Genomic DNA, 20,960 nt, shown 5'->3' on the forward strand with positions numbered 1-20,960 from the left:
TCCTCTGTTCTCATCCTCATAGATCTATCTGCTGCCTTCCACAACGTGAACCATCAGGTCCTCCTCTTCACCCTCTCAGGGCTGGGCGTCTCAGGCTCTGTCAGGTCCTCCTCTCCACCCTCTCAGGGCTGGGCGTCTCAGGCTCTGTCAGGTCCTCCTCTCCACCCTCTCAGGGCTGGGCGTCTCAGGCTCTGTCAGGTCCTCCTCTCCACCCTCTCAGGGCTGGGCGTCTCAGGCTCTGTCAGGTCCTCCTCTCCACCCTCTCAGGGCTGGGCGTCTCAGGCTCTGTCAGGTCCTCCTCTTCACCCTCTCAGGGCTGGGCGTCTCAGGCTCTGTCAGGTCCTCCTCTTCACCCTCTCAGGGCTGGGCGTCTCAGGCTCTGTCAGGTCCTCCTCTCCACCCTCTCAGGGCTGGGCGTCTCAGGCTCTGTCAGGTCCTCCTCTCCACCCTCTCAGGGCTGGGCGTCTCAGGCTCTGTCAGGTCCTCCTCTCCACCCTCTCAGGGCTGGGCGTCTCAGGCTCTGTCAGGTCCTCCTCTCCACCCTCTCAGGGCTGGGCGTCTCAGGCTCTGTCAGGTCCTCCTCTCCACCCTCTCAGGGCTGGGCGTCTCAGGCTCTGTCAGGTCCTCCTCTTCACCCTCTCAGGGCTGGGCGTCTCAGGCTCTGTCAGGTCCTTCTCTCCACCCTCTCGGGGCTGGGCGTCTCAGGCTCTGCACACTCTTGGATTGCATCCTACCTGGCAGGCTGCTCCTACCAGGTGGCGTGGAGAGGATCTGTGTCTGCACCAAGACATGCTAAGTAGAACCATAAAGGGTTCTTGGGTTTGTCCCGATAGGGGAACCCTTTTTTGGTGCTAGGTAGAACCCTTTGCATATATCATAAGGCCTTTCTTGGATGGCCTAGTTATACCCTAACACATCTGTGTTAGGACACTCGTGGTTTACAGGCCGCATCATGCCTGCAAGTTAAGCTGGCTTGCAAAGTGACGTGTAATTCCTATCGGAATCCAGCCAGAGTTAGGATATCCAACACTGTTACCTTTTAACCATCCGCAACCTGCATTCAAAATGACTGCCAAGGCAGGGAAGATTGAATTCTCAATCATCTAAACTGGAACAACCATCTCAGTAACGGGTGCAATAAGCTCAACTACTAACCGATTGGATTAGTTTAGCCTGTTTATCTCTGTGTAGCATAAAATGATTCAACCAATCAATGTATATGCAAAAACACAGATATTAAAGCAAACTATTCTGAAAATCACCCTGCAATAGAGCATCCTGGGAAAATAGGATGTGCAGCTATGGTTCTATGTATAACCCTTCTTGCCTTCCAAGGAATAATCAAAGAATCCTTCCTTCCAAAAACCCTTTTTTCTAAGAGTGTGCTCTTTTCTCTCTATACAAAGTCACCCGGCTCTGTCATATCCTCACGTGGTCTCTCCTATAGTTGCTATGTGGGTGACAATCTCTGCGTGCCTGGCAGACGTCTCAGCTTGGGTGTCGGTCCACAACTTCAAGCTCAACCTCGACAAGACGGAGCTGCCCTGCCTCCCGGGGAACGCCTACCAGCTCTAAGACCTCTCCATCACTGTGGACAGCTCCACGGTGTCTCCCTCCCAGAGCGGAAGTCATCTTGGCGTGACCCTGGACAATACCCTGTAGTTCTCTGCAAACATCAAAGCAGTGACCTGCCCCTGCAGGTTCGTGCTCTACAACATCCGTAGAGTACGACTCTTCCCAACACAGGAAGCGCCGCAGGTCCTTATCCAGGCACTTGTCATCTCCCGTCTGGATTACTGCAACTCTCTGTTGCCTGGGCTCCACCCCGCATGTGCTATCAAACCCCTACAACTTATCCAGAACGCCACAGCCCGCCTGGCGTTCCACCTTCCCAAGTCACCCGCTCCTCCGCAACTCTCCACTGGCTTCCAGTCAAAGCTCGCATCCACGACCAGACCATGGGGCTGGCATAGGGAGCAGAAAGGGGAACTGCCCCTCCCTACCTTCAGGCTCTGCTCAGACCTTACATCCCAACCCGAGAACTCCATACAGTCGCCTCTGGTCTCTTGGCCGTCCCACCACTACGGGAGATCAGCTCCCGCTCAGCCCAGTCAAAGCTTGTCTCTGTCCTGGAACCCCAATGGTGGAACCTCTGATGCTAGGACAGTCCCCGCTTCCATCTTACGAAAATGTCAAGTAAGACCCTACCCATCTTCAATAAGACACCCTCCAGATCTACTTTGCTGATAACTTCTTTATTGAGGAAAAATGTAGTTACTTCCACTGTTATATGTGGTCTCACCGAGCTATCTTCAAATCAAATCCAATCAAATGTATTTGTCACATACACATGGTTAGCAGATGTTAGTGCGAGTGTAGCGAAATGCTTGTGCTTCTCGTTCCGCCAATGCAGTAATAACCAACGAGTAATCTAACTAACAATTCCAAAACCACTACCTTATGCACACAAGTGTAAAGGGATAAAGAAAATGTACATAAAGATATATGAATGAGTGATAGTACAGAGCGGCATAGGCAAGATGCAGTAGATGGTATCGAGTACAGTATATACATATGAGATGAGTAATGTAGGGTATGTAAACAAAGTGGCATAGTTTAAAGTGGCTAGTGATACATGTATTACATAAAGATGCAGTAGATGATATAGAGTACAGTATATAGGTATACATATGAGATGAGTAATGTAGGGTATGTAAACATTATATTAAGTAGCATTGTTTAAAGTGGCTAGTGATATATTTGACATCAATTCCCATTATTAAAGTGGCTGGAGTTGAGTCAGTGTGTTGGCAGCAGCCACTCAATGTTAGTGGTGGCTGTTTAACAGTCTGATGGCCTTGAGATAGAAGCTGTTTTTCAGTCTCTCGGTCCCTGCTTTGATGCACCTGTACTGACCTCGCCTTCTGGATGATAGCGGGGTGAACAGACAGTGGTTCGGGTGGTTGTTGTCCTTGATGATCTTTATGGTCTTCCTGTGACATCGGGTGGTGTAGGTGTCCTGGAGGGCAGGTAGTTTGCCCCCGGTGATGCGTTGTGCAGACCTCACTACCCTCTGGAGAGCCTTACGGTTGTGGGCGGAGCAGTTGCCGTACGAGGCGGTGATACAGTCCGACAGGATGCTCTCGATTGTGCATCTGTAGAAGTTTGTGAGTGCTTTTGGTGACAAGCCAAATTTCTTCAGCCTCCTGAGGTTGAAGAGGCGCTGCTGCGCCTTCTTCACAATGCTGTCTGTGTGGGTGGACCAATTCAGTTTGTCTGTGATGTGTATGCCGAGGAACTTACTACCCTCTCCACTACTAAGATGAATGCACTGACTGTAAGTTGCTCTGGATAAGGGCGTATACTAAATGACTCAAATGTCATTTATTTTTTATTTTTTCTTTAACCTTTATTTGACTTATTAATTCTAATTTGCAATGATGGCTTACCCCGGCCAAACCCTAAGCCGGACGACGCTGGGCCAATTGTGCTCCGCCCTATGGAACTCCCAATCACGGCCGGTTGTGATACAGCCTGGCATAAAAACAGGGTCTGTAGTGACGCCTCTAGCACTGAGATGGAGTACCTTAGACCGCAGCGCCACTGGGGAGTCCAATGTAAACTTCATAGAATTGCTTGGTGGCTAGTATTGCAGAGAAACAACAAAACATTAGCATTTTATTTATTCATCCAGAAGGAATCAATCATTGCTCTGTGGTGCACCTTTTAAGGAACCACTTACTAGGGAGAATAGGCGGTGTGTGGGGGGGACTCTTTGCCTGGTCAGTGCGTCTCCCCTTCCCCTCCGCAAAATACTGCTGACAGATCTTTTTGATTAAACGTGGGCTTCAAAATGAAGCTTAGTCATTAATTTAACTTTAAAAAACTGGACAAACCTGAGGGTGCACATGCCTTTACTTGGTCTTATCCTGTAGTTTACCAACAGACTTCATGGATTTTTACCGGGCTGTGTTGCTCCTCCCAGAGGGCGAGGGGTGATGTCAGACGGGAGTGTCTGGTGACTTCAATAGGAAATGGCCGACTTCATCACTGGTTTTAGTACTAATTTAAAAACGTTCTGTCACACCACATCAGAGTAAGAGATGATGAGATCACCTCAATGGGTGAGGCTGGGCTCTAAAAGTCTATATGCACTTATGGGAACTTTCTGAAGCCAAAGTGGAGTTCCACAGGAAATACAATTTCTCCACTTTTTAATGCAAAGCAAAATGAACTTGTATTATATACAATTCCATAGCTATACTAGCCGAATAAAAGACCTCAACCTGATAAAGAAGTGTCTAAGGAGAGGACAAGTGAGTGGACATTCTGTGGGAATCTAGGATGCTTTATGTTTGGCACCCACATGTCCCTGATGGGATCTTTTGAAGTGTGCAACTGAAGTAGAGATGAATCTAACCCACCTCCAGAGAGATCGGTTTAACCGTGTCCAATCTGCCCAAAAACATCACGCCAAAAGGGGACAAACAACATCTGTCTCTCAGGCCTGGAGCCTCTGATATGGATAGGACCTGATGTGGGAACCTGTGTAGGAGGTGACAACCTGGCTTAGCCTTTGGCTTGACGCGAAAACAAACGTAGCTCGTAAACACGTTCAAAGCAAAGCATGTTTAAGTCATGTTTACTTGAGTAGGTCTTGGATTTACATGGGACTTGATCCAGTTGACCAGGTCATGTGTTGTGTGGCATAACAGATAGACAGGTGAGGGTGAAAGAGCCCAGATCTTTCCATTAGGATGGTGTCTCCATTCTGCCTTCTGACTTAATGCAGCTGTATTGCCTATATGATTTATCATGCGTTACGTGGAGTTGGATCACGCATTTTCCTCCTCTCTACTTTAGTTCTAGAAATTCTGCAGCTGGTGACTAAGAGAGACCTGTTCCTGGCTGACACACACATCCTGGAGCTGGAGCAGGAGTGTAACGAGGCGGCCGCAGCGACCCTGCCCTCATCGCCAGTAGGCGGTGCTGTCCCAGAGGACCTCAACAGCCCCGGGAGCAAAGACGGCGGCAGGCGCAAAGCCAAAGACGTGGAGCTGCTGTACGAAGCCCTGCAGAAGGAGCTGTGGGCGGTGGTGCGTGAGTCGCTGCGCTCCCCCACGGCGGGGCCCAACCTGGGGCTGGTGGTGCAGGTGCTGCAGCAGGAGGAGCAGGCGGACCGGGACTGGGCGCAGGGTGAGGGGGCACTCCCCGGAGGCCCCAGACCCAGGCAGCTGAAGCAGCGGTGGAAGGAGGCGGTGGCGGAGGCAGCAAACGGGAGCCTTCCCCAGAGGAACGAGGCCCGGGGCGGGGAGCTGGCGGACTACCTGGACAGGGTGCGGACCCGGGTGGTGGAGGACCTGGGGGCGGCCAAGAGGAACGTGGTGCCAGTGTACCCAGAGGAGTATGAACCCTTCCAGGTGTACCTACAGAGCTACCACCAGGCGGTGGCCCGCAGACTGCAGAGCATCACTGACGACCAGCTGCTGATCACAGATATCTACTCTCTGCTGGACTGGCTCTACAACATCTATAACAAGTGGGTGTCCATCTTAAAGGCCACTGAGTGTAGACTATTGAATAGTTCATTCAATAACTGTGTATTGCAACTTGTGATTTTACACATATCAGATTTTGTAAGTAGCAGAATTGCATGACAAAAAAAGGAATGAACAAAAGTATTTAGCTAAATGTCAGGTTGTAACAAACTTGCATGAACCACAAACTTGTCAGAAATGTTTCATTTCACTTTATGCTTTCACGGTAAAGCATGTTACAAGGTGGTGTGATGTTATTGTACCTAATACTGTGCATAAATACTGTCGATTATACTGTAGATAAACAGTCGTTTATTAGTTAAGTGTTACTGTATGGGTATGCCACTGACTCTGGCCTCCTACTGTAATCGCTCCAGGGACGTCCTTGGAACAGTCAGCATGACGACGCCCTTCAGCAGGTCCCAGCTGGGGCCGTTGTTGCCCTCGGAGACCGTGGACAAACTGGAGCTGGACTGTCTCAACTCTGTCAGGGTAAGGGCCGACCATCCACCCCTCACCCCTCCTCATTTGGTGCACCCCGAAAAGGGTGCTCCTATGGTCCTTCCTGTCCACCTAAAGGGAGGGATATCACTCTGACCAGTGCAGCCAATCAGTGCGCACCGTCTCAGGGTCAGCTCGTGGGTTTTCCTGTCTACGACGGACAACACACAATGGAAGCCAGACAAGCCAGACAATTTAGCTCAGGTCATTACGCAACTCACTTGCGAGTCCTGTTTCCATCTTGACGTCTTGACGGCATCTGTTGGGAATATTTTGATGCTTAGCGGCTGCAGAGCTCACAGTGGTTCAGTGCATGGCGGAGTTGTGTCTGACCGTGCGGTCTGGTTGCGTTCCAGGAGAAGGTGACCACGGAGCTGTCTCAGGTGCTGGATGAGGAGGAGAAGCGTTGGATGGAGACGCTGCACATCGAGGAGTATCAGATCACGCTGGCTCGCACCGTCATCCAGGTAAGCGCACACACACACACACACACACACACACACACACACACACACACACACACACACACACACACACACACACACACACACACACACACACACACACACACACACACACACACACACACACACACACACACACACACACACACACACACACACGGTTAGATAGCAGGAGCTTACGTAAGTAATTGATTTCTTCTCCTGATTTTGATGAGGCCGGTCATGGTTTTGTATTGCACGCTAAATGTGGTCACTTCGTATTTTGAGGATAAACTCATCCATCTGGTGGAGCAGAGGAAACATTCCTCAAGCAGCAGCCAAAGTCAATACAGACACTTCCCTTAGAACTCCATCACAGCTCACTGTGTTAAGAGTCCCTTCACTGGCCTCTAGTGGCCTTGATTGGTACCAGCACTTTCTACACAGATGCAGTAAAAGAAAAAAAGAAAGACTCAAATAGCATTTCACACATAATACACTTTAGCCAACATTACATCTGGTATGTGTGTGTGTGTGTGTGTGTGTGTGTGTGTGTGTGTGTGTGTGTGTGTGTGTGTGTGTGTGTGTGTGTGTGTGTGTGTGTGTGTGTGTGTGTGTGTGTGTGTGTGTGTGTGTGTGTGTGTGTGTGTGTGTGTGTGTGTGTGTGTGTGTGTGTGTGTGTGTGTGTGTATAGAGGCTGCAGGTAGATCTCGAGCAGTCAGCTGCCATCAACAGAAACCTGGGTTCCCTTGTGGCTCAGTGCAGTCTGAATGGTCTGGCCGACTTCCTGTACAGGTGAGAGGACCACACACTGCAGAATGACATGTTACACACTGTAGTAGTCCTAGAACACACTGTCTCATTACATATGACATAATAAGGCCTAGAGCACACAGTATTATTACATATTACATAATAAGGCCAAGAACAAAGTCACTGTCATCGTTCTTAGAATGAAAAGAGTGTTACACAGGGTCAAACCTATAGTTGTCTCACTGCCCACTGCATTTTATTTTGCAATAATGCTAGAATATATCAACTGGAACCAACCAGTTCAACTGGAATATGGAAAGGAACATCTCTATGAGACATTCTAATACTGTTAAAACTGCTTAACTTCCAGCTTCCAAAGGAAAGTGGAGATGTTCCACGAGTGTCTGGTCAACATGGTTGGGGATAACGAGGATGGATATGTCTCCAAGACCATCGCCCTGGTCAACTGCTGTCCCCCTTTCAGGTAGGACTGTTGTAGCAGCAGTAGGCTAGCCTGCATTGTGTTACAGTCGGTCCATTTCCCCAATAACGCCTTAAATGGAAATTCCACCCCCAAAATATATTTTGGTATTTGTTTTGCAGCCGGTATGATGCAAAATGCATCACACCAGCTGTATTTCTGTAAAAAGTTATATATCTTGAAGACTCGATTGCTGACATGCAGAACATTTTAGGGCCACAATGGACTAATGAATTTATACCAAAATATCGTTTTTGGGTAGAGTTTCCCTTTAAATACTATACTCAAAAACAATTCCCCAAAATGGTACATGTTAGCATTCAAGTTTTCAAGTACAGAGCAAAAACTGCCTTGGTGTGTTTTCAGAATATTCCTTAAAACAGGCATAAATCATGTAAGTGTACAATGTATTCATTAGTCTGCTGTGACTGTGCGTGTGCAGGGGTTTTGTCCAGCGCTGTGTGCAGTGTGACCCTGCCATCAATGAGGACTCAGCCAGGCGAGCAAACACTTCCCTGGACAGAATAGCCAACCAGGGAGTGAAGGTGCTGAGTGACAGACTGTATGAGCGTATAAGGGTGAGTGTTCTTAACACACACACACACACACATATGTAAACACACACACATAGGATTCCTAAACACACCCATGGTCACAGCTTTCTAACACAACATGTAAACAACCTCACACACATACACTGCTATGTCTTACTATACTTGTGTGTACTTTTTGGGAACCAACAATTGATTCCCATTCAAAATCATATTTTCCCTAACCCCTAAACCTCAACCTAACCCTTACCCTAACTTTAACCCCTAACCATATATCCTAAACCTAACCCCTAAACCTAAAATAGCCTTTTTTACAAGTGAGGACTGTCCTCACTTCTCAGAATTTTAGTTGGTTTACTATTCTGATGATGACTTCTGGTACTCACAAGTACAATAAAATGTAAAAACACACACACACACAGTAAAAACACACACACACACACACACACACACACACACACACACACACACACACACACACACACACACACACACACACACACACACACACACACACACACACACACACACACACACACACACACACACACACACACACACACACACACACGCCCTCAAGCGTCCCTCAGTCTGCCATGTGTCCCAGAATATATAGCACATCTTATCAGTGTTCTCCACACGGCTTGCCCTCAAAGTTCTCAGGGATGTGCTGAAGAACTGATGCCCTAAAATAGCCGCTCCAATGTGACAAACATGGTTAAATAAGATTAGATTGGCAGCATGCCACATAGTTACTGGCAGGCTATGCAGTTCCACTCCTCTTCAGTAGCCGCCATAGAGACGGGCAGTGCCAGTCTTCCAGGGGCACAGTTGACCGAGCTGGGGCTTTTTATGCTGTTGTCGTTGGGTAGGAAGTCACAATCTGTGAAATTATTGGTCTAAACGGCCCACACATCCTCATAGGAAGACACAAACCCAGTCGGGTGACTCAGTTAGCGATAAAACACGGATCTGACTCAGGTGCCACATCCACATCTCTCTGTCTCCCTCGCTTCCTAGTCTTCTTCATTCTCTCACCATTTTCCTGTCTCTCTCTCTTGCTCACTCACATTTTCCCTCTCCTGGCCATATTTAGCCCTTCTTTGAGAAGCTGGTGAAGAGGAAGTGGCTGAACAACACAGAGAGCTATGAGCAAATCGAGTCCCATATTAAGGAACACTTCAAGAAGTTCCGCAGGATGGACAGCCCACCCTATCAGGTACATGGCAGGGACACAGCAAGTATGAGCCATGTAGTCATGGGGAGGCGCTAAGGTCCTCTGGCACAATGTTAAAATGTGCACTAATAACTCAAAGATATTTGATTGGTTTTAATTCTAAGCATAAAAAAAAACTGAATGTTCAGGAGAAAACTGTTTTTTTTAAATTGATTGACTGAATGGATAATTGGCTGATAGAATGAATCAATCAATCTTTCCCTCGTTCTCCCAGGTCCTGGTGGGAGAGGTGCATAGACGGGTTCTGATGGAATACCTGCGCTCCCTCATGAGGGGGAGGATCATCTGCACGTCACTCAGAATGAGGAAGAGGATGGCTGGACGACTGCGTGACGAGGGCAAGCAGGTCAAAGTGCTCTTCAAAGATCTGGTGAGTCATTCTAGAACAGCTATGGTACACTGGAGAACCGTAGTCGGATCAACAGTGCTGCCTGTGACATGACGCAACGAACGGCGTGTGGCGTGTGGCGTGTGTGTGTGTGTGTGTGTGTGTGTGTGTGTGTGTGTGTGTGTGTGTGTGTGTGTGTGTGTGTGTGTGTGTGTGTGTGTGTGTGTGTGTGTGTGTGTGTGTGTGTGTGTGTGTGTGTGTGTGTGTGTGTGTGTGTGTGTGTGTGCTCATTAATCACGAGAGTTACTGAAACAACTCCGGATGAGTTCAAACAAAGGAGACGTGAAGATAAAATCAATAAATCAATAAATCATATTTGACCTCGGAAGAGGGGTTAAAAAGAAAAAAGAGAAAAAAGAATGGCTACTGTAACCTAGATAGCGATGGATGACCAGGCAGGCCGTTTGCACAAGGGGGCAATCACCTCAACCTTCACCCCAGCCCACTCCCTATCCTTCCCTCTGTGGCGTCCGCCCCTTTCTCCAGATAAGACATCCATTTGTCACCTCTCTGGACAACAGGATAGCGTTGTTTACAGACGAGTGGTCTGGCATCCTGCCCTGGGCCTTAGGAGCCCTGACAAGCCTTTGGGGTTGAGTGGAGGACCAGAATGAACCTCTGGTCGACCACACAGTTTAGTCCTCTCAGAATAACAGGGTCACTTTCATGCTCAGGTAATTGAGTTTGCGCGCTCAATACCGTCGCTGTACTTCTAACCTTTGGTGTTTTGGGTCTATGTTATCGGATGGTTCCCTCTAGTCAAACGAATGTGTGAACATCACCAATCTAGTTGTAACCATTAAGGCTTGAAATCACTTCATCTAGGTCTGGGTTTGAGCCGTTGCCAAGGTAGTAGATTCAAAGGCATTGAGTCAGAGAATAGCCTGTTGACCTGTCATGACGCTGCAGAACTACTTGAACATGAATTGCCCTGTTTAGACGGTTGTATCCTCATTTGTGCTGTTTAGAGGATCTGTTCTGATCCCACCTCTCTCTCTCTCTCTCTCTCTCTCTCTATCTCTCTCCCCTTTAGGAATCTCCCTCCTCCTGGCTGGACAGTGCTATCCCACACCTCTCTGAGATCATCCTCCTGGAAGACATCCCCTCCATCCAAATGGAGGTGGGGGTCCTGGTGAGGGAGTTCCCAGACATTCGGTAAGGAGCATGGGAGGCAGCGATCATCTATGGAGAATGACAGCCATATTTTCAGGACTTCCATCGAGCCACATGAGCGTCCACATTTCCAAAAGCTTAGGTGGACTGAAACACCCCAAAAGCAAACATGGCTACTGTTCTTCATAAATTATGGATGGCAAATGGAGGACTTGTTAAAAGCAAACAAGAGCTGAGTCATTTCCTTGTTTTTATGGGGAGCTGCTGGCCGTCGCTGGCACACATTAAAGGGGGGGGGGGGTCTTGTCCGTTTGGCCGTCTCGGGTCCTGGGCGAAAACAAAGCAAAAACACGTACTTCCTGCCCAGGGGTGACATGGTAGCTGTGGAGCACAACCTGGCGTGGGCAGGCAGTCCTCAATGTAATCCTTTCTCTAAATTAAGATTTGTCTCCATCCGTAACTCATAACAGACTCGCGTGTATTGTTTGGAATCTTGACTTGAATCTGGAGAGTGCTAACCAATTGACAGAAACTACACCATACAATCCTTGACATATCGCATCAAGTATGACAAAATCCCTCTGTAAAGTACACGCCTGATGCTTGCAACTGTGCAGGGCATTGGCCCTTCAGGGCCTCGTACTATCCTGTACACTATGTACAATAATACCCTAGTTGGTTTCATGGCATAATTTGCTCCAAATACCAATTGCAATCTATCACCTGGTTGCATCCTCCGTAGTAGCGAACAGAAAAACAAGGTTTCCCAGAAGCCAAGCTGCCCACCACTTTATCTGCGTGTTATTTTTGGTGATAGTCACTGGTCGTGGTGGGAAGTGAGTTTGGGCTCCATCATCACAATCAAATCCATGTTATTGGTCACATACACATGCTTTGCAGATTCTATCGCAGGTGTAGCGAAATGCTTGTGTTCCCAGCTTCAACAGTGCAGTAATACCTAACGATTAAAAACAACGCACGCAAATCACTTTTTTAAAGAAAGAAAGGAATTCGTAAATATTAGAACGAGCAGTGTCTGAGTCCGGAATATAAATATATATGTATAGGATAGTGTTTGTAGACAGTATGGACAGTATATGAATAGAAAGCCAGCACTCTGGTGTTGAGCTGTAGAAGGCTGAGCTGTAGTTAATCAACAGCATTCTTGCATAGGTATTCCTCTTGTCCAGATAGGATAGGGCAGTGTTGAATACAATGGCGATTGCGTAATCCATGGATCTGTTGGGGCGGTATGCAAATTGTTGTGGGTCTAGGGTGTCGGGTAAGGTGGAGTTACTACCGTCCCAGGGATAGGGCTGCTGTTAGTGTTTATGGCTGCTTGTCATTCAGCCTTGTGCTGCTGCTCAGCCCAACAGAGAGGAAGTGGAAGTCGCAACAGAGAGGAAGTGGCTTCAGAGCCGCTCGTACTTGCCCGCAGGGAGATTTCCATAGGCCAAGGTGTCAAATCGGAGGCCAGTCAGGCACCCTAAAACAGGGGCAGATGTTTTACTAATTGTGTTTGTATGTAAAAGGTGTGACAGAACCATTTGGGAACGTTCTCTAACTAACTATTTTGTCTAACTTCCCATGTTCCTTAGTGACTTGCCTCAGGGCTGACTGCCTTCTCAGTATTTTGATGATTCTCTTTATTCCTACCCATATCATGTCCTTGTGATGGTTCACTCTGCCATTGCAGTGATGCAAGATACACTCTTTTCAACTCAACTCAAGGCTTTATGTGCTAGATGTGGCCTATAATTTTATTTATTTATTTTTTAACCTTTATTTAACCAGGCAAGTCAGTTAAGAACAAATTCTTATTTACAATGACGGCCTAGGAACAGTGGGTTAACTGCCTGTTCAGGGGCAGAACGACAGATTTGTACCTTGTCAGCTCAGAGATTTGAACTTGCAACCTTCCGGTTACTAGTCCAACGCTCTAACCACTAGGCTACCCTACCGCCCTGACATCTTTGTTCCATGTCGATTTGTATTAGTGTGAACTAGACTAAGCCCTCTTTCTCCTCTGTTTGCAGGAAGAAACATGTGTCGGCCATCTTGAACATCCGTGGGATGACTCAGCAGACGGAGCGCCAGGAGATCCTGAACATCGTGAAGGACATTGAGAACAGTGACACCCTGACACGGCTGACTCGCGACCGCGCCCTCTTCTCCGAGGTGCCCGTCACATCCGAGATGCACTGCCTGAACTTGGGCCTGAGCCGTATCGCCCTCACCGCCTCCTCCTGCTTCTCCAGACTGAGACGGCGGCGTACCAAGCGAGCCCCGGTCAGAGAGGCGTACGACGACATGCTCTAACGGCACTAACTGCTCTGGAAACGTTCTGATGACTCAAGCAGACAGACAGCAGCTCAACAGCAAGTCACAATGGAGCTCGTTGTCAAGTTCTGCACAAGGAAAGAATAGCCATGTTGTGACCTTTCACCCTTCACAGCCACCTTGGTAGAGAAAGTATGATGACTGTTTCCATTGTGAGCGATATGCCTAGTCCTTGCAAGACTGGGAAAGAGCTTTCATAAGTGCAACCATATGGAGAAAAATATGAAAATACCCATTTAAGAGGACTTTTGGACTTGAACCCCTGTGGGTTGTTGGTATTGACTCCTTTTGACAAAGGGCAGTGGAAAGAGACACAAGCAACCTATTGGACAAGATTCTTCATACTGCACCTAGGTGACTATGAGGGCTAGATAGGAACTGTGGTTTAAATCAGTTCTACTGATCAAGAGCACTGTTTGGAATAAATCAAAATGTCACACACAATCCCATAACGTGCTGACATTGATATGGGTAAGGTTGGAGTCCGTTTTGTAGTTGCACATGATAAAAGCTCGATCTAAGGTACTACACCATTTTTATTATCTGTCATCTCAGTGGTGATTTTCATTGTATTTAAAATAATGATTCATAGTTTATTTTCATTTTGTGATATACAGTATATGGGGTAATGTATGTTGAGCAACTCAAGAGATGATTGAAGCCTGTGTGAGTGTATGAAATCATAACTGCCTATTTATGTACCAACCAATGAATTTATTTATTATGGCTGCTTGTAATCAATGTCAAACTGTAAATCCCAGTCTAATTAATGTATGATCATTCCAAGCTTGGGATTTGTCAAATGCTGAGACCCTGACTAAAATAATTCGACAGCCATCATTGAAGATGAACATAAAGATTATTTTCAGATGTGTACTTTTACCTATGTAAATTAAACAATGAATAATTACTGTTCTTCATGATTGTTGATAACAAATATTTGAATCCTCAGATAATTTGACTGATACTTGCACTTTTTAATATAAAATAAAAAATCATCATTTAAAAAAAATCAACAAGCAGACATTTTGGACTGAAACTTCAACTGTTTTTTTGGTCACACACTGATTTAAAACGTTTCATCTGTTCACCTGATGTTCCATAATTAAACATCTGGATGTAATGATCTATCTGCTTTGAAATCGTACATAAATCATCTAATTAAATGAGAATAAACGACAACAGAGATAAAATATTTTGGCTTTGTTTTAAATGACCATTAACGATGGGAGATTGATGGGACCTCACTCCCAAACCATCTCTGTGTTTTGAAGGGCCTGTTGTTAACTTTCCTTTAATTCATTGATGAGAGAGGATTAAACCAATCATGTAACATTTTCCGTGACAGAGCTGAGGTGACAACTCCTTGGTAACCAACCTGAATGGAAAACAATGTTCACAAACAGATCTTTACCATGCCGCTGTCTGGATGGAGTGGCTGTTTTCTGGCCCCTAACTACAGGGTCACAAAGCTACAGCACAACTGTTGTGTGTACGTCTACATCTATTTGTGTTTTACAATGCTATTTCTTTCTGTTTTGTTTTCCACCCATCCACCCAAAGCGTCTTGGCAAAGAGTCCCTCTCTCATAACTCAGGGATGTTAGAGAGACAAGACTCAAGCTTGGTTTCTGAAGGAAAACAGCAGGGCGGGTGCATGGGGGTAGTTTGTGTATTTGGGCAATGTGGAAAAAGTGATTGGTCCAGTTCAGGAGTATAGGACTTCTAATAATGCTTACAGAGAAGCTTCTTTTTCAGTAAACAGAGTTTTGCTGTTGTCCAACTAGGTTGAAAACTAATATGTTTAGTTGTGGTCGTTTTTTCCCAATAATCTTTTCTTTTACACTTTCATGTAAGATAACAGTAATTTACCACAACAACAAAAACAACAACCATAAGAGTCTGAGAAATGAAGGCTATTCCATGTGAGAAATTGCCAAGAAACTGAAGATCTCGTACAACGCTGTGTCCTACTCCCTTCACAGAACAGCGCAAACTGTCTCTAACCAGAATAGAAAGAGGAGTGGGAGGCCCCGGTGCACAACTGAGCAAGATTACAAGTACATTGCAGTGTCTAGTTTGAGAAACAGACGCCTCACAAGTCCTCAACTGGCAGCTTCATTAAGTAGTACCCACAAAACACCAGTCTCAATGTCAACAGTAAAGAGGCGACTCTGGGATGCTGGTCTTCTATCTTCAGTTTCTTGGCAATTTCTCGCATGGAATAGCCTTCATTTTTCAGAACAAGAATACACTGACACTGTTTCAGATGAAAGTTCTTTGTTTCTGGCCATTTTGAGCCTGTAATCGAACCCACAAATGCCGATGCTCCAGATACTCAACTAGTCTAAAAAAGACCAGTTTTATTGCTTCTTTAATCAGAACAACAGTTTTCAGCTGTGCTAACATAATTGAAAAACGGGTTTCAATTAGCCTTTTAAAATGATCAACTTGGATTAGCTAACACATTTACATTTTACATTTAAGTCATTTAGCAGACGCTCTTATCCAGAGCGACTTACAAATTGGTGCATTCACCTTATGACATCCAGTGGAACAGCCACTTTACAATAGTGCATCTAAATATTTTAAGGGGGGGAAGGGGGTGAGAAGGATTACTTTATCCTATCCTAAGTATTCCTTAAAGAGGTGGGGTTTCAGGTGTCTCCGGAAGGTGGTGATTGACTCCGCTGTCCTGGCGTCGTGAGGGAGTTTGTTCCACCATTGGGGAGCCAGAGCAGCGAACAGTTTTGACTGGGCTGAGCGGGAACTGTACTTCCTCAGTGGTAGGGAGACGAGCAGGCCAGAGGTGGATGAACGCAGTGCCCTTATTTGGGTGTAGGGCCTGATCAGAGCCTGGAGGTACTGAGGTGCCGTTCCCCTCACAGCTCCGTAGGCAAGCACCATGGTCTTGTAGCGGAAGCTTCAACTGGAAGCCAGTGGAGAGAGCGGAGGAGCGGGGTGACGTGAGAGAACTTGGGAAGGTTGAACACTAACGGGCTGGGCGTTCTGGATGAGTTGTAGGGGTTTAATGGCACAGGCAGGGAGCCCAGCCAACAGCGAGTTGCAGTAATCCAGACGGGAGATGACAAGTGCCTGGATTAGGACCTGCGCCGCTTCCTGTGTGAGGCAAGGTCGTACTCTGCGGATGTTGTAGAGCATGAACCTACAGGAACGGGCCACCGCCTTGATGTTAGTTGAGAACGACAGGGTGTTGTCCAGGATCACGCCAAGGTTCTTAGCACTCTGGGAGGAGGACACAATGGAGTTGTCAACCGTGATGGCGAGATCATGGAACGGGCAGTCCTTCGCCGGGAGGAAGAGCAGCTCCGTCTTGCCGAAGTTCAGCTTGAGATGGTGATCCGTCATCCACACTGATATGTCTGCTAGACATGCAGAGATGCGATTCGCCACCTGGTCATCAGAAGGGGGAAAGGAGAAGATTAATTGTGTGTCGTCTGCATAGCAATGATAGGAGAGACCATGTGAGGTTATGACAGAGCCAAGTGACTTGGTGTATAGCGAGAATAGGAGAGGGCCTAGAACAGAGCCCTGGGGGACACCAGTGGTGAGAGCGCGTGGTGAGGAGACAGATTCTCACCACGCCACCTGGTAGGAGCGACCTGTCAGGTAGGACGCAATCCAAGCGTGGGCCGCGCCAGAGATGCCCAACTCGGAGAGGGTGGAGAGGAGGATCTGATGGTTCACAGTATCGAAGGCAGCCGATAGGTCTAGAAGGATGAGAGCAGAGGAGAGAGAGTTAGCTTTAGCGGTGCGGAGCGCCTCCGTGATACAGAGAAGAGCAGTCTCAGTTGAATGACTAGTCTTGAAACCTGACTGATTTGGATCAAGAAGGTCATTCTAAGAGAGATAGCGGGAGAGCTGACCAAGGACGGCACGTTCAAGAGTTTTGGAGAGAAAAGAAAGAAGGGATACTGGTCTGTAGTTGTTAACATCGGAGGGATCGAGTGTAGGTTTTTTCAGAAGGGGTGCAACTCTCGCTCTCTTTAGCCAGCGGTCAGGGATAAGTTGATGAGCGAGGTGAGGTAAGGGAGAAGGTCTCCGGAAATGGTCTGGAGAAGAGAGGAGGGGATAGGGTCGAGCGGGCAGGTTGTTGGGCGCCGGCCGTCACAAGACGCGAGATTTCATCTGGAGAGAGAGGGGAGAAAGAGGTCAGAGCACAGGGTAGGGCAGTGTGAGCAGAACCAGTAGTGTCGTTTGATTTAGCAAACGAGGATCGGATGTCGTCGACCTTCTTTTCAAAATGGTTGACGAAGTCATCTGCAGAGAGGGAGGAGGGGGTAGGGGGAGGAGGATTCAGGAGAGAGGAGAAGGTGGCAAAGAGCTTCCTAGGGTTAGAGGCAGATGCTTGAAATTTAGAGTGGTAGAAAGTGGTTTTAGCAGCAGAGACAGAGGAGGAAAATGTAGAGAGGAGGGAGCGAAAGGATGCCAGGTCCGCAGGAGGAGGCGAGTTTTCCTCCATTTCCGCTCGGCTGCCCGGAGCCCTGTTCTGTGAGCTCGCAATGAGTCGTCAAGCCACGGAGCGGGAGGGGAGGACCGAGCCGGCCTGGAAGATAGGGGACATAGAGAGTCAAAGGATGCAGAAAGGGAGGAGAGGAGCGTTGAGGAGGCAGAATCAGGAGATAGGTTGGAGAAGGTTTGAGCAGAGGGAAGAGATGATAGGATGGAAGAGGAGAGAGTAGCGGGGGAGAGAGAGCGAAGGTTGGGACGGCGCGATACCATCCGAGTAGGGGCAGTGTGGGAAGTGTTGGATGAGAGCGAGAGGGAAAAGGATACAAGGTAGTGGTCGGAGACTTGGAGGGGAGTTGCAATGAGGTTAGTGGAAGAACAGCATCTAGTAAAGATGAGGTCGAGCGTATTGCCTGCCTTGTGAGTAGGGGGGGAAGGTGAGAGGGTGAGGTCAAAAGAGGAGAGGAGTGGAAAGAAGGAGGCAGAGAGGAATGAGTCAAAGGTAGATGTGGGGAGGTTACACACAACGTGCAATTGGAAGACAGGAGTGATGGTTGCTGATAATGGGCCTCTGTACGCCTACGTATGTAGATATTCCATAAAACATGTACAACATTAACAATGTCTACACTGTATTTTTGATCAATTTGATGTTATTTTAATGGACAACAAAATGTGCTTTTCTTTCAAAAACAAGGACGTTTCTAAATGACGCCAAACTTTTGAACGGTAGTGTATACAGTTGAAGTCGGAAGTTTACCTACACCTCAGCCAAATACATTTAAACTCAGTTTTTCCACAATTCCTGACATTTAATCCTAGTAAAAATTCCCTGTCTTGGGTCAGTTAGGATCACCACTTTATTTTAAGAATGTGAAATGTCAGAATAATAGTAGAGAGAATGATTTATTTCAGCTTTTATTTATTTCATCACATTCCCAGTGGGTGAGAAGTTTACATACACTCAATTAGTATTTGGTACCATTGCCTTTAAATTGTTTAAATTGGGTCAAATGTTTCGGGTTGCCTTCCACAAGCTTCCCACAATAAGTTGGGTGAATTTTGGCCCATTCCTCCTGACAGAGCTAGTGAAACTGAGTCAGGTTTGTAAGCCTCCTTGCTCACACACGCTTTTTCAGTTCTGCTCACAAAATTTCTATAGGATTGATGTCAGCTCTTTGTGATGGCCACTCCAATACCTTGACTTTGTTGTCCTTAAGCCATTTTGCCACAACTTTGGAAGTATGCTTGGGGACATTGTCTATTTGGAAGACCCATTTGCGACCAAGCTTCAACTTCCTGACTGATGTCTTGAGATGTTGCTTCAATATATCCACACAATTTTCCCCTCCTCATGATGCCATCTATTTTGTGAAGTGCACCAATCTCTTCTGTAAAGCACCCCCACAACATGATGCTACCACCCCCGTGCTTCACGGTTGGGATGGTGTTCTTCGGCTTGCAAGCCTCCCTCTTTTTCCTCCAAACATAACGATAATTATGGCCAAACAGTTCTATTTTGGTTTCATCAGACTAGAGGACATTTCCCCAAAAAGCACAATCTTTGTCCCCATGTGCAGTTGCAAACCGTAGTCTGGCATTTTTATGGCCGTTTTGGAGCACTGAGCTGCCTTTCAGGTTATGACGATATAGGACTCCTTTTACTGTGGATATAGATAATTTTGGACCTGTTTCTTCCAGCATCTTCACAAGGTCTGTTACTGTTGTTCTGGGATTGATTTGGACTTTTCGCACCAAAGTACGTTCATCTCTAGGAGACAGAACGCGTCTCCTTCCTGAGCGGTATGACGGCTGCGTGGTTCCATGGTGTTTATACTTGCATACTATTGGTTATACAGATTAACGTGGTATCTTCAGGCATTTGGAAAATGCTCCCAAGGATGAACCAGACTTGTGGAGATCTACAATTGTTTTTCTGAAGTCTTGGCTCAGCTGAGGTCTTGGATTTTCCCATGATGTCAAGCAAAGAAGCACTGAGTTTGAAGGTAGGCCCTGAAATACATTCACAGGTAAACCTCCATTTGACTAAAATTATGTCAATTGGCCTTTCAGAAGTTTCTAAAGCCATGACATCATTTTCTGGAATTTTCCAAGATGTTTAAAGGCACATTCAACTTAGTGTATGTACACTTCTGACCCACTGGAATTGTGATACAGTGAATTATAAGTGAAATGATCTGTCTGTAAACAATTGTTGGAAAAATTACTTGTGTCATGCACAAAGTAGTTGTCCTAACCGAGTTGGCAAAACTATAGTTTGTTAACAAGAAATGTGTGAAGTGGTTGATGAATGAGTTTTAATGACTCCAACCTAAGTGTATGTAAACTTCCGACTTCAAATGTATGTCTCATTATTCTATCTGTGGTTAGAGTTAGTGGAAGGGTTAGCTAACATACTAACTAGTTGCAAAGTAAATAAAAGTAGGAAGTATTTGTTAGTTGCTAATTAGCTAAAATTGTCTGTGATGAGATTTGAACATGCAACCTTTGGATTGCTAGGCATTCGCGTTATACATCTATTTAACTATTTATTTAACCTTTATTTAACTAGGCAAGTCAGTTAAGAACACATTCTTATTTACAATGATGGCCTAGGAACAGTGGGTTAACTGCCTTGTTCAGGGGCAGAACGACAGATTTTTGCCTTGTCAGCTCGGGGATTTGATCTAGAAACCTTTCGGTTACAGGTCCAACGCTCTAGGCTACCTGACACCCAGACCAACCACCCTCCTTTAATTTCTGCCTTAAGTAAACTTTTGTCTTATGTAACCATACCAACGGTAACATACTATATGAAAAGTAACTTACTAATTTGAGTGTCTCGGATTTACGTTTACTATGTTACTACGTCCCTATCCATATCGACGGGACCGCAGGGGAGAAGGTGGAAAGCTTCAAGTTCCTCTGTGTACACATCACTGACAAACTGAAATGGTCCGCCCACACAGGTAGTGTGGTGAAGAAGGCTCAACAGAGCCTTTTCAACCTCAGGAGGCTAAAGAAATGTGGCTTGCCACCTGAAACCCTCACAAACTTTTACAAATGCACAATTGAGAGCATCCTGTCGGGCTGTATCACTGCCTGGTACAGAAACTGCACCACCCGCAACCGGACAACTACAGCACC

At 46.6% G+C, this 20,960-nt stretch overlaps 1 protein-coding gene across 2 annotated transcripts in view; it reads left to right on the top strand.

Annotated features, from left to right (window-relative positions):
* Nucleotides 1–14,527, top strand: part of LOC124005735 (tumor necrosis factor alpha-induced protein 2-like) — a 42,585-nt gene extending 28,058 nt beyond the window's left edge. For both annotated transcript variants that reach the window (XM_046315241.1, XM_046315240.1), the window contains exons 4-13: nucleotides 4,864–5,539; nucleotides 5,915–6,029; nucleotides 6,395–6,505; nucleotides 7,176–7,276; nucleotides 7,605–7,718; nucleotides 8,158–8,293; nucleotides 9,363–9,485; nucleotides 9,718–9,873; nucleotides 10,925–11,046; nucleotides 13,041–14,527. In XM_046315241.1, coding sequence (XP_046171197.1) covers nucleotides 4,864–5,539; nucleotides 5,915–6,029; nucleotides 6,395–6,505; nucleotides 7,176–7,276; nucleotides 7,605–7,718; nucleotides 8,158–8,293; nucleotides 9,363–9,485; nucleotides 9,718–9,873; nucleotides 10,925–11,046; nucleotides 13,041–13,323 — 1,937 coding nt within the window. In that variant the 3' untranslated portion in view covers nucleotides 13,324–14,527. The remainder of the gene's footprint in view (nucleotides 1–4,863; nucleotides 5,540–5,914; nucleotides 6,030–6,394; nucleotides 6,506–7,175; nucleotides 7,277–7,604; nucleotides 7,719–8,157; nucleotides 8,294–9,362; nucleotides 9,486–9,717; nucleotides 9,874–10,924; nucleotides 11,047–13,040) is intronic.
* The last annotated feature ends 6,433 nt before the right edge of the window (nucleotides 14,528–20,960 follow it).

Source organism: Oncorhynchus gorbuscha, linkage group LG19 (genome assembly GCF_021184085.1).
Source record: "Oncorhynchus gorbuscha isolate QuinsamMale2020 ecotype Even-year linkage group LG19, OgorEven_v1.0, whole genome shotgun sequence".
NCBI lineage: Eukaryota > Metazoa > Chordata > Actinopteri > Salmoniformes > Salmonidae > Oncorhynchus > Oncorhynchus gorbuscha.